Raw genomic sequence first — 24,890 nt, 5'->3', positions numbered from 1 at the left:
ATAGAACTTGATCCGTTTTGCCTGATTTGCCGGGCAGGAGGCCCTTAAGGTCCTGGAGTTTTCTGAAGAGGAGATCCGGGACATGTTCAAACTCCTTTCAGGCGTTCTCCAGCTGGGCAATGTGGAGTTCATGACAGCCGGAGGAGCTCAGATTACTACCAAACAAGGTCAAGATTCGGAAAGATTCTTTTGATGACCATAGTCTCCTTGTGGATCATCGTTTATTTAATAATTTTAAACTCAGGTTTTACTTTCCTTTAAAACTGCATGACTGTGAGATTGAATGCGAGTTTATTTTGCTACTTTCCCATTTTTGTTTTGTTTTTATGCCCATAATCTCCAATTGGATCAATCTTTTTTTTTTTGCTCAGTTTCACATTCCTGTAATATTGCATAAGTCTCAAATTTCCGCTTTGTATTATCGTTTTTTCTTCTCCAGTACTTTCCCATCCAGCTGCCCTATATCTCGTTTTGGATAAATACGTTTTCACTTCAAATTTGAATAGGAAGTTTAATGGTGGCTTTGCTGTTTTTCCTTTTTTTCCATTTTGATGCCCATAGTCTGCTTTTGGATATTTCTTACTTTCCACTTTGCTGTGAAATTGCATCTGCCCCAAATTCCTGCCCCTCTTAGAATTACACTCTTTTCTACTGCAGTGCTTTATTCTTCTAGCTGCCTTTTATCTCTTCTTGGGTGAATAGTTTTTAACACAAATGTTGTTTTGAATGAGTTATTTTGTTTCTTTGCTGTTTTACGAATTTATAATACCCCACTTTTCAAATTGCTACCTGCCCTTAGTCTCCTTTTGGATAAAAACACTTCTTTTTTTCTAAATTATAGCTAACACATTTTCTTGCCTATTGTCCCTTTCTTAGGCTCCCCCCAGGTACCTTATTGCTAATACATAGACACTATTGCAGTCTTTTCACCCTTAATCTCTTCTTGGATCATTTTTTTTAAACATAGGGGACAATCACCTCATTTCTTGACCAATTTACATGTTTAACAGTCCTAATTCTGCTTCCTTCCCCCAGGCTCCTTTGAGATAATTGTCACCTTATCACATTAGAAATCAGAATTTTATATTTGTCTTAACAGATTGTCAGTTCCAAAATACCGATGTCAAATATTCCCCAATCTCCACTCCGCATCTTGCCCTCATTCTCCGTTTCAATTGAATATTTGTACGTTTATTTTTTTTCCCAGTGGTGAGCAATGCAAGCGAGCTGCTGGGCCTGGACGCCTTCCAGTTGTCTGAAGTTCTGACTCAGCGCTCCATCATTCTAAGGGGAGAAGAAATCTGCTCGCCGCTCACCATCGAGCAGGTCAGGCATGAATTTTTCTCTGGATGTTCTCAGAACCTCATCTTAATCGTGGTCTTTTTGTTGGGACAGGCGGTTGATTCCAGGGACTCGTTGGCCATGGCGCTCTACTCGCAATGCTTCTCCTGGATCATCCTGAAGATCAACCAGAAGATCAAAGGCAAGGAGAACTTCAAGTCCATCGGCATCCTGGACATCTTCGGCTTTGAGAACTTTGAGGTGGGTTAAGGGGGGGCAGCGTGTGGGAAACCCACACGCGTGACCATGTTTGCGTGTCGGCCTTCAGGTGAACCGATTCGAGCAGTTCAACATCAACTACGCCAACGAGAAGCTGCAGGAATATTTCAACAAGCATATCTTCTCGCTGGAGCAGCTCGAGTATAACAGGTGGACATTTTTGTTCTCTTTTTTTTTTCCTTTTTTTCCAAATCTAAATCTCTGATTCATTATTTGATTCATTTAAATAAATTATTATAGGTTGTGTGTTGTTTTTGACTGAACTCTAAGAATTCCTGTATTATTTTTTGTTTTTGTCATTATATTTTTATATATTATTTAAATTGTATTTTAGTGTATGTATTATTTATTCATTAATTGTTTTATTTAATTTGATAATTGTATTATATTTCATTTTAGATTTTATTGTATTATTATTACTATTTATGTATTACTTATTTTTGTATTTAGTTCTGTATTTGATCATTTTTAATGATAGTTTTCAATGTTTTACTAGTTTTTAATATTTGTTTTAATGTTTTATAATTTATAGTCTTTGATTCATTATTTTTAACATCATAATATACCAGCATTAACAATATTTAAACGTTTTTTTTATTCAAATTTTTACTTGTATTCTTTTATGTTCTGTATTTTTTTTGTTATTATTTATTTCTTACTTTTTTGATTTTCTTTGATTTTTCAATTTGAAAAAATCTTTAAGGTATTTTTAACCGAACTCTCATCAAAATATAATTATTCTTTTTAATGTTATGTGTTTATATATATGTTTAAAGTTGCATTATTTTTTGTATTTTATTTATTTATTTATTTATTTTTATGTAACTATTTTGAATTGTTGGGTACTTTAAACTGTACTCTCAATTTTGAAATTTATAATTATTTATTTTATTTTATTTTATTTTATAATATTTAGTAAGGAAATATTCTTTAATTATGATAACTTTTAAAATTGAATTTATTTTTGCGGGTGTGGCATTATATATCCCGCTGTTGACATTGGGGTCCTCACAGGGAAGGTGTCCAGTGGGACGCCATCGACTGGATGGACAACGCTGAGTGTCTCGATCTCATCGAAAAGGTAGCGCTCTAATCCCATCCGATTTATATATCGTGCGAATTGTTGGATGAAATCCGATGAAACGTTTTTATTTGTTGGTTTGACGATGTCAAATGTGACTCAAAGTGCTGTGTATAGTGTTCAACAAAACCACAAGTTCAAAAATAAGTTCCAATTCCTTACTCTTTGTTGAGGAAATCCAGAGAGCAAGGAATTATAACAAATGACGTTTAAACAATTTTCTCCAGAAATTGGGCCTGTTGGCCCTGGTGAACGAGGAGAGCCGCTTCCCCAAAGGAACCGACTTCACTCTTCTAGAGAAGCTTCACAGCAGACACTCTGTGAGTTGCCGTCGAACACGTTTGTCCCGCGTATAGTGCTCGTGACCTTAACGTTTCTCGGCAGACCAACCCATACTACGTCAAGCCCAGACTGGCCGACCATCAGTTCGGCATCAAACATTATGCCGGGGAGGTGAGCAGCTAATGCTAGTTTTTGGTAGGAAACTTGAATTTTTTTAATTATTTGTGTTGCCTTCAGGTACTATACGACGTTAAAGGCGTCCTGGAAAAGAACCGTGATACCTTCAGGGACGACATCCTCAACATGCTCAAGGACAGCAGGTGGGGAATTCCCATGGTATTCTTATTATTCAAGTCAAGTCAAGTCATTTTTATTTGTATAGCCCTAAATCACGAAGAGTCTCAAAGGGCTTCACAGATTGTTACACTATATTACACAAACTATTTTCAACCGACAAGAGGAGTAGGTTATTCGTATGCAATGGAGTAGAAGTGAGTTTTAAGTTTAGATTTAAACATTTCCACTGAGGTTGCAGATCGAATCTCAGGGGGAAGAGCATTCCACAGCACCGGTGCCCGGATGGAGAACGCTCTCGAACCAGCAGAAGACTTCTTTGCTCTCGGGGTCATCAGAAGACCAGCACTCTCAGATCGTAGGCTTCGGACCGGGACATAGTGGCAGATCAGATCTGAAAGATAAGAGGGAGCAAGTCCATGTATGATTTTGTACAATACTAAGAGAACTTTGAAGTCACATCTTTGGCTAACTGGGAGCCAATGCAGGTTAGCCAAAATCGGTGTTATGTGATCGTACTTTTTTGTCCTAGTTAAAAGCCTCGCTGCGGCATTTTGTACTAGCTGAAGAGACTTGATTCTGGACTTCGGGAGACCGGAGAGTAGTGCATTACAGTAATCGAGACGGGAGGTAACAAATGCATGAATTATTGTTTCCGCATCAGACTGAGACAGTATTGAACGGATTTTAGCAATGTTGCGAAGATGGAAGAAGGCAGTTCTAGTAATTTGCTTTACATGCATCTCAAAGGATAGATCAGGGTCAAATATGACACCTAAATTTTTAACTGAGTCACTCTGTGTGATGTGACATTTGTCAATGTTCACAGCAGTTTTTGAGAATAAGTCACGGCATTTAGAAGGACCAATGACTAACATTTCGGTCTTTTCAGAGTTAAGACGCAAGAAATTGAGTGACATCCACTCTTTTATCTCAGTGAGACAGGCCTCCAAATTTCCACAGTTTAGTATGGAAGATTCCTCCAACGGAAGATATAGTTGAGTGTCGTCTGCATAGCAGTGGAAGCTGATATTGTACTTGCGAATAATATCACCTAATGGAAGCATGTAAATGTTGAAAAGTAGGGGGCCGAGCACTGAACCCTGCGGAACACCGCAGGTAACATTAAAGGGCTCAGATGTCGTTTCACCATATTTAACACAGTGCGTCCTATCTGAGAGGTAGGATCTGAACCACGAGAGGACGGTTCCTGAGAGACCAATCCATTTTTCCAACCGTTCTAGTAGGATATTGTGGCGCACTGTGTCAAAAGCAGCACTAAGATCCAGCAGCAGCAAAAGTGATGATGCGCCAGAATCCATTGACATTAGGAGATCATTTGTTACCTTGATCAGAGCTGTCTCAGTAGAGTGGTTAGCCCTGAATCCTGATTGCATGGATTCAAAAAGGTTATTCTCAGATATGAAAGCATTCAGCTGCTGTGCCACTACTCTTTCGAGTACTTTAGAGAGGAAAGGTAGGTTTGACACAGGTCTGTAATTACTTAAGATTTCTGGATCAAGGTTGGGTCGTTTCAGTGTGGGTTTAATAACGGCGGACTTAAAAGCTGCTGGAACTACACCTGAGGAGAGTGATGTATTTATAATATTTAGAACTGAAGGCCCAAGGACGCTAAAAAGACTTTTAATAAGTGAACCTGGGAGCGGGTCGAACTGGCAAGTTGTCGGTTTGGCCGCATTCACCACTTGTTTGAGATCATCAAGTGACAGTTCACTAAAACCGGCCATTTTCCCAGGGCAGCCACCCTGTCGTGCATTTGTAAATTTCAGTCCTTTAATACGTGTGGTACTAACAATATCTTTTGCAATTTCTTCCTGTATGCATTGAATCTTCTTAGTGAAGAAGACCATTAAGTCCTGAGCAGAGTGTGTCGAACTATCTGCGATAGTCTGTTGCCTTGTAAGGGATGCTACAGTGTCAAAAAGGGCTTTGGGGTTGTTCTTTTGAGATGCAATCACCTTCGAAAGGTAGGCCGATTTTGCAGAGGCAAGGGCCGCTTTATACTTTAACAAGCTGTCACACCAGGTTTTATGGAAAACCTCAAGCTTGGTAGCGCGCCATTTTCTCTTCCATTTCCTGCATTCTTTTTTAAGGGTTCTAGTTTCATCAGTAAACCAAGGTGTGCGTCTTTTAGGACGTGATTTTAGTTTTATGGGCGCTATTGAATCCAGCACACTAGTCAGGGTGGTATTGAACTCATTCATGAGTGAGTCAATCGAGCCATTGTATTTAGGAAAGGACGCAACTGCTCCAGGAAGGAGTTCAAAGAGCTCAGAAACTGTGCCAGTGCTTATATTGCGTCCGCTAAATCCCTCAGCTTTTTTAACACTACATTTAGTTAGCACCTCAAATGTCACTAGATAATGATCAGAGATAACGGTGGTACACGGTAACACCATAATGTTTGAGGTTAAAACTCCTCGAGTCAGAATCAAGTCTAGCGTGTTCCCATTTTTATGGGTTGGCAAATCAACCAATTGATTAAAACCAAATGCATCAATTAGAGAACTAAACGCAATAGTAAGTGAACTGTGTGGGGAGTTCATATGAATGTTAAAGTCTCCCATAATTATCATTTTGTCTGCATAGGTTACTAGTTCAGACAAAAGTTCAGCAAATTCGTCTAAGAAAGTTGTGTATGGCCCAGGTGCACGATAGATAGTTATTACGTCAATTGACAATAGAGGGGACCGCATCACAAGAGCCTCAAACGTTTTGTAATTATTAGAGGTACGTGGATTAAATTTGAGCGATTTTTCAGAGATTAGCGCAACACCACCACCCCTTTTCAACGTGCGCGCTAAATGACTACTCTCGTAGTCTGGGAGAGAGGCATAATTTAGCGCTAAGTACTCATCCGGGCGCAACCACGTTTCACAAAGACCCATACAGTTAAGTTTATAATCACGAATAATGTTATCAACAAGTAAAGCTTTTGGAGCAAGCGATCTAATATTTAACAGACCAAATTTCAGCTTTGCTGAATCATTTGACTTAGCTGAACTCTTTGTAGTCTTTGTCGAGATCTTCAAAAGCTCCCGGCGTTGTGGCCGTTCGTGAGCGCTGAGTTTAAAGCGTCGGTTGTCCGGCGAGGAATGAATGGTGGAATTAGTTACATCCTCGCGTCCATCCTCGCGTCCATCTTGCTGCTTGGACTTCACACGCTTCACACATCTACCTGCACGGCAACCACGCTTCTGTTTCCTTTCTTTACGGCGCCGTCGGCGTCGTTTATTAAGAGGAATAGCTGTCCACAAGGATCCCGGGTCTCTTTGAAGTTCACTCGGTATATCATGGGCGGTATAAAAAGTGCCCGAAAAGTCGAAATTTAGACGCTCACCCAACCGAATAAGTTCGTCCCTACTGTAAGTGTTTTTGGCCACACATGTGTCCAAAAGTGAAAGCAAAAAAGACAAGAGAACGGCAATAAATAGAAGATTAGCTGGAGAGCTACGAGCCGCAAGCATGTATCCATGCGCAGCCATCGTGCTATTCATATTTTTGTTATTATTATCAGTACAGCACATTAACAATCACTTGTTAAGACAGGGATCATTTCAATATTTTGGATAGTTAGTAATGACATATTCATATACTTTCAACTAACTCCTTCATTCAATCATTATCTGCACCGCTTATCCTCAGTAGGGTCGCTGGGGTGCTGGAGCCCAGCCCAGCTATCTTTGGGCAGTGGGCAGGGGACACCCCAAACTGGTTGCCAGCCAGTCGCAGGGCACACAGGGACAGACAATTCGCTTGCTTATTCACACCTAGCCAATTCACCTAACATGCATGTTTTTGGAATGTGGGAGGAAACCGGAGTGCCCGGAAGAAACCCACGCAAGCACGGGGAGAACATACAAACTACACACAGGAGGTTCGATCTCACGACCGCAGAACTGTGCCGCACACGTGCTAACCACTGCGCCGCTGTGCTGCCCTCAACTAACTCAATTAAAGCAAATAAATATACTGTCACTTTTAAGTTTTATTATTATTATAATTTGCATTTATGGGTTAACATTTAGACACTTTGTATGATGCTATTCATTTTTTTGTATTTTTTGTATTTTTTTTGTTTAGTTTTTTTATCTTTGCATTCATAGAATGTTAACATATAAATTGTTAAAAATATCATATTTTTCGTCATTTTATAAAAAAAAATTAGATTCCAGCTTATACTTTGCAGATTTTTTATTCTGAACATTATTTATTTTTTTATTTGGTCAGCTCCTTTTTTTTAACCATGTCGTTTTTTGTATTTGTGTCTTAATTTTTGCATGTTTGCTCACCTGGAAGAGGAAGTTCTCTGCTGTATGTTGTGCACTTAGCATATTTGACAATTAAATTGAAGTTGATACCTTTACAAATTTTGTCTCATCAACCAGTTCAGGGTGTCCCCTGCCCACTGCCCGATGATAGCTGGGATGGGCTCCAGCACCCCTGCGACCCTATTGAGGATAAGCGGTGCAGATAATGAATGGATGTTTTTTTGTTTGTTTATTAATGTATTCATTTTATCTATTTATAGACTGTTACAGTTTAAACATTTAACAAGTGTGGCCCTGGCTAAAAAAAAATATATCATCATTCTTTTCAAGTGGCGTTATTTTAGCTTTATACATTAGTAGCTACAATAAATTCAAATAGATATAATATCTTGACCTTTCTGTGGGATTTTGCACGTTATGGGTTCTAATTTCCGATATTGATTTCTACAACTAACGATTTATGTAGCAAAACTCGAATTTCAATAACATTTTTCACTATGTCTCCAGGCTGGACTTCATCTACGACCTTTTCGAGAAGGTGGGCAGCCGCAACAACGAGGAGAAGATGGGCACAGCCAGACGCAAGCCCACCGTCAGCTCGCAGTTCAGAGTGAGCCCACCCAAAAAAATCCTGAAAAACAAATCACGCGTTTAATGTTATTTTTATAATAGCTAAAAGGCAGGCATAAGAGATAACCTAGCTTAATGCTAACTTGCATTGTCGATGGACATGCTAATGTGATTTGCTAGCTTAATGCTAAGATGCACGGTTCACGGAGATGCTAATGAAACGCGGCCGCTAATTACTAACTTGCTAATGATTAGCATGAATTGCTATTTTGTTATATTTGAGCACAAACTGTTGTGTAAACATGGCAATACTCTATTTTTCTTTCTAGGATTCCTTGCACGCTCTCATGGCAACTCTGAGTGCATCCAACCCTTTCTTCATCCGCTGCATTAAGCCCAACATGGAAAAGGTCAGTCTATTTTTCTTTTTTTTTTTTTAAAGCTCTTCCAAATTAATTCAACCTTCATTTACATCAAATTCATTTCCACTTTTATTTTTTTCTTCTGTGCTTTTAATTGTAGAATTTTAGTCTACACACTAGTTTAATCCTTACGTTTGATTTATCTGGTTATTTAATGTAGCTTTTATCGGATTTTAAGTGTATTTTATTAGCTCACAGTTTAATTCCTTTTATTTTGTTTTATTTGAATTGTATTGTATCATTTTATTGGATTATTTGTTTGTATTTAATTTTATTATTACTATAAATTTCATTTTATTTTTATTTGATTTCATCCGATTTTGTTCATTTATTAAATTGTGTTAGATTTTAATGCATTTATTGTTAATAGTTTATTTTATTTTAACTTGTTTATTCTTTTAATTGTATTTTATTTCATCCGATTTCTTTTCTTTTTCGGTTTTATCCAATTAGATTTACTTATTCAGCTTTTGTCACAATATGTTCAACCCATTTTGTAACAATGACAATAAAGGTATATTCTATTCTATTCTATTATTTTTGTTTCCTTCGAGTATTGTTCCTTTTGAGTAAGTTTGGCAAAATAATTTGAATCATTTCAAATAATTCGTTATTGTAAAAATCATCAATTTCCAATGTTTTATTACTCAGGCATCTGGTGTTTTTTTCACTGTTTCCTTCTCTAGCAACTCATGTTAGCCACTTGGCTGCAGGCTATCGCTCTCCACTAGCCAATATTGTTGTTAGCTGTGCATGCTTCGTCCTTCAGTATCATTTGCATTCCAAAGCTGCTCATGAAAGTAAACTTCGAGTCCCGTCACTCAGGCATTTGAATTTTTGTTTCCACTGTTTCCTTCTCTAGCTCCTCATGTTAGCCACTTGGCTTCAGGCTATGTCTCTCCACTAGCCGATATTGTTATTGTTAGCTGTGCATGCTTGGTCCTTCGGTGTCACTTGCCTTCCAAAAGCTGCTCATGAAAGTAAACATCGAGTCCCGTCACTCGTGCATATGAAACTTTTTTCCACTGTTTTCTTCTCTAGCTCCTCATGTTAGCCACTTGGCTTCAGGCTATGGTTTGTCACTACCCGTTATTGTTATTCTGAGCTGCTTTTTTGCCCTTCAGTGTCACTGCACTTCCACTGCAGCACATCAAGCCAATATCACTAAATCCCATGATTAAGGCCATTTTTGATTCTCCCCCTACTGTTTCCTTCTCTAGTCACTTATGTTTGCCATTTTTTTTCAGGCTCCGAATGACTTTATAATAACTTTTTCGACAGAATCCCAACGTGTTTGACCCGGAGGTCGTCCTGAACCAGCTGAGGTATTCGGGGATGCTGGAAACCGTCAAGATCCGTCGGGCCGGGTTCCCCGTACGAAGAACTTTCAAAGATTTCTTCACGCGGTGAGTTATTCGAAAGCTGCTACCTGTATAATTAATGCTAAAGTCAACGTTGATATGGTTTCCTGCCAGTTATAAGATCCTCTACAAGGAGAAGGCGGCCACGGCAGGAGACGACAAGAAAAGGAGCACGGATCTTCTCTACAAATATGACAAGAGCAAGAAGGAGTGGCAGCTGGGCAAGACCAAAGTCAGATTTTTGTATTTATTATTATATTTTATCATTTTATGATTGATTCATAATACCAAGTATAGGGAAAAACAGAAACAAATGTTTTTTTAAACTGCTTTATATAGCTCATGTATTCAAATTGGTCATTATTTAAGTTAACCTTTAAGAATATGTATTGATTTAAAAACATGATGATTTAGTAAACCAATAAATCAACTAAAAGAATAGATAATTTATAAATTAATTTCTTATGTATCTGGAATGTTGACTTTAAATGTATTTTTAACTTAAACTCATACTTTGATATGTTTTTTTTTTTCATTTAAATGTATTTATATCATATTTTATATCATTTTCGATCTTCTTAAATGATTTTTTACATTAATTTATATCTTTATTTGTGTATTGTTTATTTTATTTATGTTTCAATTTGTTTCAATACTGTGTGTTTAATACCTTCCATTTTTTTTATAATATTTTAATTATATATCTAGATATTAACGTTTTTTTTGTATTTAGATTATTTTATTTTTAAATGTATTTTTACATTGTTTTTTTTCTCATTTAAAACAATTCTCATCCCTATTTTTTCTTTTAATTTCTGAATTTTTATTTTAGATTTATAATGTTTTTTTACCTTTTGTTTCACATTGTAAAAATTGTTAAAATAAGCTTTTTTCAATGTGTGTCCTAATATATTGCAATTGATCATTATTTTCAATTGTATTAAGATGTTTTACAGAATAAATAAATCCTGCCATATTGTGATTTTCTGGTCAGGTCTTCATGAAAGAGTGCCTCGAGCAACGCATGGAAAAAGACCGTGACGAAATTCGAAGTCAAGCCGCCATGATCATCAGAGCTCACCTTCTCACTTTCTCGGCTAAGTAAGACCTCCTCACGTCTTTTTCTTTTTATTACGACAAGTCCAAAAAAAACAAAAGTTCTTCCCCGATCGGAGGTAGGTCTCCCATGGTAGGTGTCAGAGAGAGCGAACAGTTCAAATCTAATCAGGCCTGCCTCCAGCGCTCCCCGAAAGGTCAGGGTTCCATGCAGTCCTGACTTCTCTTCACTCTAAACAAAATAGATGACCTTGTCTAAGTTTTCCAAAAAAGAGGGGCAGGTGCTCTCATCTTCTCTCTGGACAGCTTTCCTTAAAGGAACAGCCACATTCTTTGACAGGGGAGTCAAACTCATTTTAACTCGGGGGCCACAGGATAGAACAAACATTCTGTCGGGGGCCGGACTAGTAGATTAAAGAGAATGAAAAAGAAAGATAAAGAAATATGAGAAAGAGGGAGGGACAAGTCGTGAGAGAGGGGGGAAAGAAAGGGAGCGGAAGAAAGAAATCCAAAGAGAAATAGAAAGACAGAAGGAGAGAAAAGAGAAAAGAAAGCACGAAGGGTTGGAAGAGGAAAGAGAGAAAAGGAAAAAAAGAAGTTAGAGCAAAAGAAGTTAAAAAGACACAGAGAGAGACAGAGACAAAGAGCAACAAAGGAAGAGAAAATGAGAAACACGGAGAGTGAAAGACAGAGAGTGGGAGAAAAGAGGTGGAAAAGAGGGGGAGAGAGAGAGAGAGAGAGAGAGAAAAAGAAATACAAGTACAGCACTATCTAATCACTAATTACTACATTCGCTGTGTGTTTTTTACATGATCCCGCCATTTTTACCTGTCTTTGTGATGCAACAGCTCTACAGGATATGAACCAAATCGGTCAACTTGCAGACAAAATTTTTCGAGTTGCCTGGCGGTTGGAATATTTTGCAACATATCTGCATGATTGTGGAAAGGAACACTACACGATCTGTGCCTATTTTTAAAAAAGTGTTTTTTTGTAACCCCTTTAAATACAGCTCCCTGGGTAATTCGCAGATTGGCCTCAGAGGTGACTACTCCCAGAGGCCAATTGATTGCAGGGGGTGTACTGGGAGGTAACTTTAGATCACAACCTCGCCCAATATGGAAGGCCGTCTGGGCTCACCCAGTACAGCCTACCTTCGGTTTCCACAACGAAGGCATGTGTTTATCAATTCTTTTGGTATATATTGGGGGTACCTTGACCAAACTTGGCTAAAACCACTCCCAGAGGACTCTAATACAACTATGTCAATTTTTCACGAAAATCGGTTCAGTCATTTTGGAGCCAGTAAGCCACATACGAACATACAAAAGCACACATTTTGAGATAAGTTTAGATAAATGTACATTCATTATTAATGTTTTTTCTAGGAAGCGCTTTAAACGAGTGCGGGCCAGCACGCTCACCCTGCAGAAGCACCTTCGCCGCCACATCCAGCGAAGTCGCTTCCTTCGCCAACGCAAAGCGGTGTTGGTTCTGCAAAGGTGCCGGCGCGGACAAGTGGCTCGGGCCCTTGTCCGAAAACTGCGAGAGGAGCGCAAGAAAGAGCAGGGTGAAGAAGAGGAAGGAGAGGAAGAGGAGGAGGAGGAAGAAGAGGAAGAGGATGGGGAGAAGGAGGAAGAAGACGCTGAAGGAAACAAGAAATCCTCCGAGGCAAGTTTTTCTGCATGTAACTGCACATTAAATGATTGCGCAAGTTGTAGTTGATCTCCGAGCCATGTGCACTCATGAAAAGAGCCACATATGGCTCGCGAGCCATAGGTTCCTGACCCTTGGTGTGGCAGGACATTCAGGCAAAATTATGAGATGAAATCAAGACTTAACACGAATGATCAACGTTCAAGCACCGGTTGCTTGTCTCCAGCAGCTTTTAAAGGCTGCAGTCTTGATTGAGGGCGGCCATAGCTGGTTTGATTATGATCCTCCCCACTTGTGCCGGCTGAGGTAGAGGGCTTGCACAACGGTGAAGAGTCAAGTCATGTTTATTTGTGACGCCCTCACTCACAAAGAGTCTCAAAGGGCTGCACAGACAAAGATTATTGCAAACTACAGACTATTATGACACTAGCCCCTCATCTAAAACCTACATGAGGGCAAATAATACACATATTATCAACATCAAATATAGGTTATTCATATGCTATAGAACATAAGTGTGTTCTAAGCTTAGATGTAAACATTTCCTCTGAGGTTGCAGATCGAATCTCAGGGGATAGAGCATTCCACTGCACCGGGGCCCGGATGGGGAACGCTCTCAACCTGCGGATCTCTTCTTGGCTCTTGGGATCACGAGTAGAACAGCGTTTTCAGAGCGAAGGCTCCGAACCGAAACATAGGGGGAAATGAAATCTGAAAGATATGAGGGAGCAAGTCCATGCATGATTTGGTATACTACCAACAGAACCTTAAAATCACATCTTAAGCTAACAGGGAGCCAATGCAGGTTGGCTAAAATCGGGGTCATGTGATCAAACTTTCTTGTCTTAATTAAAAGCCTCGCTGCAGCATTTTGTACCAGCTGAAGGCTCTTGATTTTGGACTTCGGGAGACTGGATAGTAGTGCATTACAGTCATCGAGACGGGAAGTAACAAACGCGTGAATTATAATCTCCACATCCGACTGAGAAATTTAGCAATGTTGCGAAGATGGAAGAAAGCTGTTCTAGTAATATTCTTTACATTTGTTTGAAAGGACAGATCGGGGTCAAATATGACACCTAAATTTTTGATCGAGTCACTCTGGGTGATATTGCATTAGTCAATGTTCAGAGCCGTTTTTGAGAACAAGTCACGGCATTTAGATGGACCAATCACTAGCATTCCGGTCTTTTCAGAGTTGAGGCGCAAGAAGTTGAGTGACATCCATTCTTTGATCTCAGTGAGGCAGGCCTCCAAATTTCCACAGTTTAGTGTGGCAGATTCATCCATCGAAAGATATAGTTGAGTGTCATCTGCGTAGCAATGAAAACTGATATTATACTTGCAAATAATATCACCTCATGGAAGCATGTAAATGCTGAAAAGAAGGGGGCCAAGTACCAAACCCTGCCGAACACCACAGGTAACACTAAAGGGCTCAGATGTCATTTCATCATATTTAACACGCTGCGTCCTATCTGAGAGGTAGGATCTGAACCATAAGAGGACGGTCCCTGAGAGTAGGAAAACAGGGACCCCCTTGTTGGTGGGAGCGTGGCATAACACCACGTTTATTACTTTCAGGGTAGTTATTGGTGGTGCTTTAACACAAAACTTAGCTCAAGACACTCGCAAAGGCCTGAAGAACAACTGGGTCAATTTTCACAAAAATCGCTTCGGCTGTTCCGGAGCCTATAAGTCGCATATGAGCACATGGAAATCCTGTTACTGTAACCAATGCGGGTCCAGTGAGAACTCTCTTGCGTCTTGGTTTCTAGGAGGAGGTACGTCAGATGGAGGAGATCCTGCAGCTGGAGCGCGAGATCGAGCGCTTGCAGAAGAAGCGCGAGGACGAAGTGTCCCAACTTTGCGAGCAGTCCAAGCAAGAGTTGCAACTTCGCCGCGACGCCGAGCTCAAGCGCGTCAAAAAGGAGGCCTCGCGAAAGGCCGCCGGAATCATACATTTGCTGGAATTCGACGGCGTAGACCCCGCCCTGGGGGGGCTGGAGGCGGCCAAACCCGAGGCGGACGGCCAGGCCTCGCCACCCAAGGACGCACAAGTAAGTGAAAATTGTTAACAGGACGCTCTCACTCCCCCAAAAATAGACAAATAACATAAAAAAAAAAAAAAATTGATCCCAATAAGTCTCAAAGAGCTGTGCAGACCACAGACTACCAGTGTTCATTTTACCTGTGAAAAGTGATGGGTCCCAGGGACTCGCATGCTCAAAAATCTATGGGTCCCAACAGAGATCTATGGGTCCCCAAAATTTAGTGTTATCGTGGTTGAAATTGTAAATCGGCGTCAAATATATAATATAAATCTATATATTCATTCAGTTTTAATCATCACAGTTTATTGGTAATACCAATCAGTTATCACTTCAAGATTTTTCAGTTCACAACAATATTGTATATGATGCAAAATATTATTGCTGAAATAATTATATTAATCTATATTTTCATTCAGTTTTAATCATCACAGTTAATTGGTAATACAAAGCAGTTATCACTTCAGATTTTTCAGTTCACAATATTGTACACTATACAAAATAATATTGCTGAAATATTTATATATTCTTGCAGTTTTAAACATCACAGTTAATTGGTAATACAAAGCAGTTATCACTTCAAATTTTTCAGTTCATATATTCTTCGTGGTTTGCTGTCCCGCCATTGTTGTAATGCCTTCTCAAGGTCCAATCCATTATCATCCTCCTCATAGCGTAACTAGGAATATAATTGAGTCCATTTTAGCAGAAAAGTACTTTTCTTGCTAGGAGTATTCTTTTGTTTATTTTCTTTCGTCGAATCGTTCGCTTCAAAACACATGTTTTCCTCGCCTTCGCAGTTTTCTGAAGAATTTCTCCGCCGTTTTTTCGTGCCGGAATTATTGCCGTTGTTACCACTTTCTGTGTTATGTCTCGACTTATTACCGACACTGAAGAAATTACCAATTTTTTGTTGATTTGCACCTAATACCAACTGTTTTTACGGAGGCATACTTCTCTTTCACTCGACAACCGCCATAACAATGACCTCATCTCGAAACAACGAGATCTCGTTTGCCGAGATCGGCGCGAGACCAAAACAACAATGGCGGATCTGCCTTACGAAAAGTTTGGAGTGCGGGAAATGTTTGATAAAAAAAAAAAAAAAAAAGTAATCGGGTAATAATGACAATTTGGTGTCAAAAACGTTGCGTCTCGGGGACGCACGTTGATTTGACCCAATGCAAAAATGATGCCTCTAGGACGCAGGGACACGGGCAAACGAGAACACTGGACTACTATTACACTGGTCTCAAACTTACATGAGAGCAAGGAAAAACTCAAAACCTCAGTATGAAGAAAATAAGGAAACCTTGAGAAGCACATGAGGTAATGACCAGGCCAAAATGGATGTTCCAAGGGCATCAACAAACAATACACAGACATCATCAACATGAAATATAGGTCATTCGTAAGCTATAGAACAGGGGTCAGGAACCTTTTTTTTACTCAAAGAGCCATAATAACAAAATATTTATATTTTTTTTTTGTGAGAGAGCCATACTATATATTTTGAGACAAATTTCAGCAAAACCGCCAAAGCCGCTCTCCAGACAGAAGTTGAGAAATTAGTATTTCTCTTACATAGCGGAATCCATACCGAGTCGTTGGTGCCATGTTTGTCCAGTGTTCTTGTTTGCCCGCGTCCCTGCATCTTAGACGCATCATTTTTGCTGGGGACGCATAGTCTCAAATCAACGTGCTTCCCCGGGACGCATCTTCTTTGACACCAAATTGTCATTATTACCCGATTACTTTTTTTTTTTTAACAAAGATTTACCGCACTCCAAACTTTTCGTCAGGCAGATCCGCCATTGTTGTTTTGGTTTTGCGCCGATCTCTGCAAACGAGATCTCGTTGCTTCGAGATGACGTCATTGTTTTGGTGGTTGTCGAGTAAAAGAGAAGTATGCCTCCGTAAAAACATTTGGTATTTGGTGCAAATCAACAAAAAAATTGGTAATTTCTTCAGTGTTGGTAATAATTCGAAACAACGGCAATAATTTCGGCTCGAAAAAACGGCGGAGAAATTCTTCAGAAGACCGCGAAGGCAAGGAAAACACGTGTTTTGAAGCGAACGATTCGACGAAAGCTAAACAAAAGAATACTCCTAGCAAGAAAAGGACATATCTGCCAAAAATGGATTCCATTACCGGTATATTCCTGGTTACGCTATGAGGAGGATGATAATGGAGGCTACATGTTCTGTGATGCGTGTACCCAGCGTGACATAAAAACTGGATTGCATAAATCATTTCGCAATACGAACTTTCAGAAAAGCACATTGGATCGGCACAACGACAATGAAAACCACAAATTAGCTATGGAAATTCCGTTGCTGCATTTGGACCTTGAGAAGGCATTACAACTGTGGCGGGACAGCAAACCACAAAAAATATATGAACTGAAAAGTGATTAAGTGATTAAAACTGCATGAATATATAGACTAATATTTCTGCTATATTATTTTGTATAATGTACAATATTTTTGTGAACTGAAAAATCTGAAGTGATAACTGCTTTGTATTACCAATTAAGTGTGATGATTAAAACTGAATGAATATATAGATTTCTATATTTGTCGCCGATTTACAATTTCAACCTTGATAACACTAAATTTTGGGGAGCCATAGATCTCTGTTGGGACCCATAGATTTTTGAGCATGCGAGTCCCCGGGACCCACCACTTTTCAGAGCTCAAATGAACAGTTTGTCTGGCTTCTTGCTCGTTTGGCATTGGGTTTCCTTTGTATTAGACAATGTTGGTTAGTTGGTTGGTTGGATCCATTCACCACTAGGGTAGCAGGGGGCACCATTTCCTGTGGTATGTCTTGGGCAAGTACAGCCTGGTAGCGCCCAACCCTCTCCAGGCCAACATAGGTTTCCACCCGGTCTTGAACCGGGGACCTTTCGCGTGATACGGGGAATGTGCTAACCACTGCACTACAGAAACATGTGCCTGATCTTTAATAAGTGTATGAGTTTGAATAGAATTTTGGCTCTGAATGTAATACTGTCCTTAAAAAAAATCTCTATTTATTTTGTGGGCGGGACAGGCGGCTTCCGCCACACCGGCCGGCGCCCCCAAAGACGAGGAGGTGGACGAGGGCTTCCACGCAGAGGAGGAGTTGATCCCCCTCCCCGATTTCCCTCCACCGGCCGAGACGGACGCGCCCCTGGACCAGGCTATCTTTGCCCACCTTCCTCCTCCGCCCCCGGCCTTCGCCGAAGGGACGACGCTTCCCCCGCCCGAAAAGAAAATCGAGGAAAACGACGAGGAGGAGAACGACGAGGAGAACAACGAGGAGCCCATCTACAGTCTGCCGGCCGACACAGAGTCAGATTACGACCAAGAGGACGAGGACGGCTCGGTGACGGCCGGAGACGACAGCTCCGTGTCCGGCAGCAACCGGGGAAGCGCCGCCGTGCCCGACCACGAGCATCCCAGAAAGTCAACCTGCACCAGTCTCAGCGCCGAGTCCTACCGGGGAAGCTCGGACTCGGTGAGGACCACAAAGTCACCGAAACCCCATTAAAATATTTCTTTAAAACCAAGGAAAACATCTATATGGGAAGAGATTTATCTCCAAACACGTATTGTTCAGATCCACAAATACAATCGCAATTTAGTCCAGATCTAGAAATTCTATGTCTTGATAAATGCACATGCAAGCTTAAAAATCACAAAAAGAAATCACAGATAAATACATTATTCACAATGATACTGGAGACCAATGTTCCCTCTAAGCTGCGTGTGTGTGCAATTGTGCACCGCCCAGAGCTTATCCGCGCACAAGAAAATCTAGCCAGCTCACTAAAATCAGGGCTCCAAATTGCTAATTAAAAAGCGAATAAGGTCAAAGTTACAGTGCATGAAGGTCAAAATACACGGGTTCCCCTGACGCTGTGTTCTAAATGCGGTATTCTGAAGTCAAGGTCGAAGTAGAACGAAGTTGAGTAAAGTCAGTTTTTCGAGAACCGGCTTCTTCGGCTCGGCTCACTAAAAGGAAACGGCTCTTTCGGGTCCCAAACGGCTCTTCAGGTTGTTTTTGCTTCTTTAATCCTAACATGACCAAATACTATGTAAAATTATGCACAAAATGACTTAAAGGAAGGGGCAAATAAAACAAAAAAGAAAAAAAATACAAAAATGAAAATGTAGTGAAAAGCTGAGAAAAAATAAACAAAAGGAAGCGAAAAAAAGGATTTTTTTTTTAAAGCCAGAAAACAAAAGAAAAGAAAGAAACAAAGGAAAAAATTAAATAGAGAACAAAAAGAAAAAAGTAACAGCTAGGAAAAAATAAACACAATGAGTTTTTTTTTAAAGGAATTTAAAAAAAGTAGAATAAAAACACGGAAAAAGAAGAAAAAGTTTGTGTTGCATTCAAATAATTTCCAATGATACCAAGTCAATCTTGTTGCCAACATTGTACTTCCACTAAAAAATGTGATTAAGTACAGTTCTGTAATCTTGCAACCGACTCAATAAGCCCCCCAAAATGTTAGTATTATGCGACAAAATATATCAGGAAAAAAAAGAAATGGATATCTTGTGAAAGAATTGTAAAAACAAACGACGTTTGCAGGCCGCACAACCTTTGCAATAGTACATGAGTCAATTCATTCAAAAGTGAAAAATAATTTTGTATGCAGGGTCTGTGTTTGTTTGCCGTACCTGGACACTGCACGTTTTAATGTCTCCGCCATGTCAGACTTATCCTTGAATTCATGTTCATGTTTCGTCTCGTAATGACGTTTAACACTTGCTGCGCGAGGTACAACCCTCTCGAGGCATAATGCACAAAACAGCACAGTCTTTTTTTGCACAAAGCCTCAGTCGTCTGTTCAGGCTGGCTGGAAAGATTGAGATGTTTTCGCTCGAGGAGCCTTCATGATCCGTTCATTTGTCGCGCGCGTGTGTTTCGTTGACCGGGTTAAAACACGGACCGCTCCTCTGCGAGGCGCCGCGCAAACACACACTGACACACAAAGCAGAGGAGGAGGGGCGTTAACGTAAAGCCTCTAAATAACACGGCGCGCAACTGAAAATGTCTAAATTTCAGGTAAAAATGCGCATTTTTAAAATATATTCATTATTATTTTGCTGTGCCACTGGTTAACCCCCCAACACATAGAAAGACTAAGATTCAGGATGCGTGCTCACACATAGTTATAATATTAAAACTATTGCCAAGACAACAAAACCATGAAACATAACAATGGAGCGCTAATGAATTCATTGTTATTTATATATTTATTTTTTTGATTCGGTGATCGTCGGCCACAGGTAGCAGATAGCTGAGAACGCGGAAATGGCACTTCCGTGTCGAGCGAAGGCAGTGTCGAAAGCGGAAAAAAAAACAGGTCGATGGCCGGGACGGAGGAGCAAAAACATAAACGGGTCCAGAAAAGAGGTCAGCAACGGAAATCAGACAGAAAACAGGGCAGGGCGGGAAAGAGTCAGGAGTCACAAAAGCTTGCCTAGCGTGTAGCGTAGGTTCGCAGATGATCTGACGAATGCTGTCAGGAAGGCGGGGTATTAAAAAGAGTACAGCCAATCAGGGTCCGTGGCTGTTGGCACCAACGGAGCAGACTCAGGTGCATCGCATCAGTAATAATGACATTTATATATGTATGTATTTTGTAAGGCATTTTCCACATTTAAATTCTATGTATAGTTGGTTTTTATTTATTTATATTTACTTTTTATTTTAATTTCTGTTTATTCTTAGTCTCTTGTTGTTATTATTTTTATATATCAGTGTTCTCTTTTACCCGCATCCCAGACGCATCATTTTTGCTGGGGATGCATAGTCTCAAATCAATGTGCGTCCCTGGGACGCAACTTTTTTGACACAAAATTGTCATTGTTACCCGATTACTTTTATTTTTAAACAAAGATTTACCGCACTCCAAACTTTTCGTCAGACAGATCCGCCATTGTTGTTTTGGTCTCGCGGTTCGAGTTTTCGTCTGCACGCCGATCTCGAGTTGTGTGGTGAGTCCGTCTCTTTTTAGAGAACCAGCTTTTTCGGCTCAACTCATTCAAGAGAGCCGGCTCTCAAACGGCTCACTTGCTTTGATGCATTATATTACGAATTATGATGTTGTATCAAGAAGTTAAGAAAAAAAGGAAGTATAATAGGAGAAAATGAAAAAAAGGCAGGTTTGTGGTTATCCCTTTAATCGGTATATTACCAACAATATTTTGATGCAGAAAATGAATTCATAATTTGATGATTAAAACTGAATGAATACATAGATTTGTATTATATATTTGTCACCGATTTACGATTTCAACCTCGATAACACTAAATTTTGGTGACCCATAGATCTGTGTTGGGACCCATAGATTTTTGAGCATGCAAGTCCCCGGGACTCATCACTCTTCACAGGAAAAATGAACACTGTATATGTTTAGATTTTTTGGTTTTTTTATATATAGTTTATTTATAAGTGTTGTTTTTTTCTTTGTTAATGAATCTAGCTAAAGATACTCCCAGAGGTAAAATAAAACTGTAAATTTTCTGTGCTTGCAAATCTGGTTTCATGTTTTGATCGTTCCAAACCGAGAAAAGGAATATTGAAGTTGCGCTAAAACTGCTTTTGAATTGTTTTCCATTTTTTGCCCGCAGTACGCGGGCAGCGAGGACGAGCACGACGGCCTGATGGACACGGACGAGGAAGCGACCAACGGGCGCGTCACTCTCTTTAACGGCAACGGACCGCCTTATTTCCACGGTTACCTCTACATGAAAGGTGCCACGCCCGCGCAGCTTTTTTCCCCGTTTCCGGCCGCCATTTTTTTTCTGACTCCGCCTTTTCGTCTATCCCAACCCATGCAGCCGGCCTGATGATCCCCTGGCGCCGGCGCTGGTGCGTGCTGAAGGACGAGACCTTCATGTGGTTCCGGTCCAAGCAGGAGTCCCTCAAGTCGGGCTGGCTCTACAAGAAGGGGGGCGGACTCTCCACCCTCTCAAGAAGGTATAACATTGCGGGTTATGATGTACAGGAGGCCACCGGGATATGACATTTATCCACAGGTGTCAAACAGGTGGCCCAAGGGCTGGATCAGGACCCCAAGAGAACGTTGAGAGAAGCGCATAGAAGAATAAGCTGCAGTTTTAATAATGTCCACTTGATGTCACCCAAGCCGAGCACCTCTTGTAAACCAACTGTAGTAGTGTTTGTCTCTCTGTCTCTCTCTCTCTCTGTCTGTCTCTCTCTGCCTCTGTCTCTGCCCCTGTCTCGGTCTCTCTGTCTCTCTGTCTCTCTGTCTCTGCCTCTGCCTCTGCCTCTCTCTCTGTCTCTCTCTCCCTCTTTCTTTCTGTCTCTCTCTCTCTCTCTCTCTCTCTCTCTCTCTCTCTCTCTCTCTCTCTCCTCTTTTCTATGTCTCTCTCTCTTTCTCTCCTTTTTTCTATGTCTCTCTTTTCTCTCTCTCTCTCTGTCTCTCTCTCTCTCTCTCCTTTTTTCTATGTCTCTCTCTCCTTTTTTCTATGTCTCTCTCTCTCTCTTTTTTTTTCTATCCCTCTCTCTCCTTTTTTCTGTCTCCTTTTTTATCTCTCCTTTTTTCTATGTCTTTCTCTCTCTCTCTTTCTCTCCTTCTTTTTCTCACTTTCTGTCTCTCATGCTCACGCTTTTTCCCGCTCTTTCTTATGCGCCATCTCTTGCTCTTCTCTCATTTTTTGATCTCTCTTTTTCTTTCTCCCTTGTTCTCCTTTTTTTCTCTCTCTTTCCATCCAATTCCCCCCATCTCTTTCTTTCTCTCTCTTAAACCACCTAGCACGTTCCCCATGAGATATCTTCCCGAGCATGTGCCTCCACGTTAAAATGAGTTTGTCACTCCTGCATTAATCCATCCTGAGGTGAAATTGCCGTATAGTGGGGGATAGAAATCTATGCTAATTATCTAATGCCTTCCAAATCCCGGTAGCCAAGACAAAATACATTAATAACAAAAAGGTATATAGTAAGTGCTATATATGTGTAATATACAGGCATGTGGTTAAATGACATTATTAATGAATACAAGCATCAAGGGAAAAAAAATATTTACCTCTAGTGTGACGTGACTTAAACTGGTCCATTGGAGTAGCGGGCAGATGCATATTGGGAGGAGACAGAAGGTTTAAATGAAAACTGATTTCAAAATTTGTGGGGATTGTTATGCTCTCAGAAAAGAAGTGGGCAAAGTTAAGCCCCACATTTTTATCGGGCCTGCCAAATGAAAATGATAAAAATAGAATGATATGTACTGTATATAATCGTAAAAATAATAAAACTAATGGAAATGTGAAGATCTGGTACCACTCTTGTCCCCAGTGTCCCCACCGTTCAAAAACCTGGCTACATCATCCTTTTTGTCTCTTTTTTCAACATTCATTCATTTTATGGATCAGGATTTTTATCAAATTGATGGGGAAAAAACAACTAAGCTAGCTGCATTGCATTTTGAGTTTCAAATTATTACTTTGCTTTAATTCTGAGCCTTTCCATACCAATTTGATTCGAGTGTTAATCGACAAATTGCTGATATTCTACAAAGATATATCTGTATTTTTTGCTAGCAATGTCTTTTTGGAATGGCTGAAGAAAATCATTTTGGATAGGCCTACAATCCTACATTCCCCCTCTCCCCAGGTACAATAAATAAAATCAATCATTTTTTCTTTACCGGCCCTTTCACCCAATTTCTTAACCCATTGTGGCCCCTGACCCAAAAACATTCCCTACCCTTCCCTTAGAGAAGAATTCCTTGTTTTAATCGGCTCCTTTTTAAAACTAGTCCCAATAATCCTTTCAAGTACCAGAACAGGAAACAGGAAGCAGAACCCACTTGCGTAACGTTACTCACAGTTTATTGGGGAGAAGAGAAAGTAGAGCACCCTCGATCCGGAGATTGTTGGTCGCTGGAGTGGTCAAAATCAAACAGATCACGGCAAAAGCAAAACAGGAGCAAAAACACAGGATAAAAACGGAGATTCACTGGGCCTGGCAAAACCAGAGCAAAAACACAGGAAAAAACTGAGATTCTCAGGGCTCGACGTGTCAAAACATAGTTTAGCAGACGCTCCGACAAAAGGCGACTCACAGGACAGCGTTTAAGTAGTCACAGGCAGCAATCTGTCAACGAGTTTCTGCTGGTGTCCATGGGCTGGGCCAATTTGGCGCCCTGGCAACCGTGACTGAACATTCATCTGATATCTCCTCAGAAATTGGAAGATGCGCTGGTTCGTGCTGAGGGACAGCAAGTTGATGTATTACGACAACGACAGCGAGGAGAAACTCAAGGGGACCATCGACGTTCGAGCGGCAAAGTACGACCAGGACTAAATCCATCCGACTTGTCGTCCTTATTCTTTTCACACGCTGTTATTTTGTGCTCAGAGAAATCGTGGACAACCACGAGAAGGAGAATGCGCTGAACATCGTGACGGACGAGAGGACCTACCAAGTTTTTGCCGAGTCGCCGGAAGACGCCAGGTTGTTACCGTGTTTTTTTCTTCAGATTCCTTTAGAAAAAAAAATGTCCTTTTTCCAAGTGTTCTATTGTGACCCTTTGGGGTGTTAATATGCAGTGTCGGGAAAAACGCCTTAATCCGAACACCTGACGCTGTTTACGTCACATCTTTTCGGATAATGTCACCATTCAAAATATCAAATAGTTGGATAGCCATTAAGACTACAGTATTTACTAATGTGCCGAAAGAAAAGGCGAAATGGTGACGCAGGAACTGACGGAAACGAAACCTCTCTATGAGCCGTCCCTTGGAAGTGGGAGCCGGCTTCCCACCAATCGAGAGCCGGTTCCCTTCGAGACGCTATTCTTCTCTTGCGGTTGGTCGAAATGCAGTTTTTCAGGGATTCTGTGCTGTTAAATTGGAATTTTAGTAAAAAAAAAAGGTTAAATGTTGATTTCTATCTTTTTCTTTGTAGATTTATAAATATTTTGATTATTTTTCCCTGTGTTTTTCAGTGTTAACGTTTGAGTGTTAATTTTGCTTTCTTTTTCCAATCTTAAAGTCATTCATACAAGTCAAGTCACATTTATTTATATAGCCCTTAATCACAAAAATGTCTCAAAGGACTGCACAGGATTACAATGACACAATGACCTGATCTTAAACCAACATGTGGGCAAGGAACAACTCAAAACCTCAGCGTGAGGAAAAAGAGAAACCTTGAGAAGGGACCTCACAAGTGGTATCTTCCTTCCAGGATGAGCAGGGTGAATCACAATTAGCATTACTATACACAAGCATAGTA

At 40.3% G+C, this 24,890-nt stretch overlaps 1 protein-coding gene across 1 annotated transcript in view; it reads left to right on the top strand.

Moving 5' to 3' along the window:
- Positions 1 to 24,890, top strand: part of myo10l1 (myosin X, like 1) — a 62,808-nt gene that overhangs the window by 27,612 nt on the left and 10,306 nt on the right. Inside the window, exons 10-29 of the mRNA XM_088353946.1 lie at positions 38 to 167; positions 1,208 to 1,326; positions 1,396 to 1,542; positions 1,610 to 1,710; positions 2,575 to 2,641; positions 2,869 to 2,961; positions 3,026 to 3,094; positions 3,161 to 3,243; positions 8,017 to 8,119; positions 8,409 to 8,489; positions 9,783 to 9,907; positions 9,977 to 10,094; positions 10,857 to 10,963; positions 12,307 to 12,589; positions 14,353 to 14,634; positions 17,681 to 18,127; positions 21,260 to 21,383; positions 21,470 to 21,608; positions 23,837 to 23,941; positions 24,012 to 24,107. Of these exons, the coding sequence (XP_088210072.1) occupies positions 38 to 167; positions 1,208 to 1,326; positions 1,396 to 1,542; positions 1,610 to 1,710; positions 2,575 to 2,641; positions 2,869 to 2,961; positions 3,026 to 3,094; positions 3,161 to 3,243; positions 8,017 to 8,119; positions 8,409 to 8,489; positions 9,783 to 9,907; positions 9,977 to 10,094; positions 10,857 to 10,963; positions 12,307 to 12,589; positions 14,353 to 14,634; positions 17,681 to 18,127; positions 21,260 to 21,383; positions 21,470 to 21,608; positions 23,837 to 23,941; positions 24,012 to 24,107 (2,819 nt within the window). The remainder of the gene's footprint in view (positions 1 to 37; positions 168 to 1,207; positions 1,327 to 1,395; positions 1,543 to 1,609; positions 1,711 to 2,574; positions 2,642 to 2,868; positions 2,962 to 3,025; positions 3,095 to 3,160; positions 3,244 to 8,016; positions 8,120 to 8,408; positions 8,490 to 9,782; positions 9,908 to 9,976; positions 10,095 to 10,856; positions 10,964 to 12,306; positions 12,590 to 14,352; positions 14,635 to 17,680; positions 18,128 to 21,259; positions 21,384 to 21,469; positions 21,609 to 23,836; positions 23,942 to 24,011; positions 24,108 to 24,890) is intronic.

Source organism: Urocampus carinirostris, chromosome 15, assembly GCF_059441175.1.
Source record: "Urocampus carinirostris isolate Australia breed hairy pipefish chromosome 15, RoL_Ucar_1.0, whole genome shotgun sequence".
NCBI classification, from domain to species: Eukaryota; Metazoa; Chordata; class Actinopteri; order Syngnathiformes; family Syngnathidae; genus Urocampus; species Urocampus carinirostris.
Note: the sequence above shows the minus strand (reverse complement) of the source record. Positions and strands in the feature narration are given on the sequence as shown.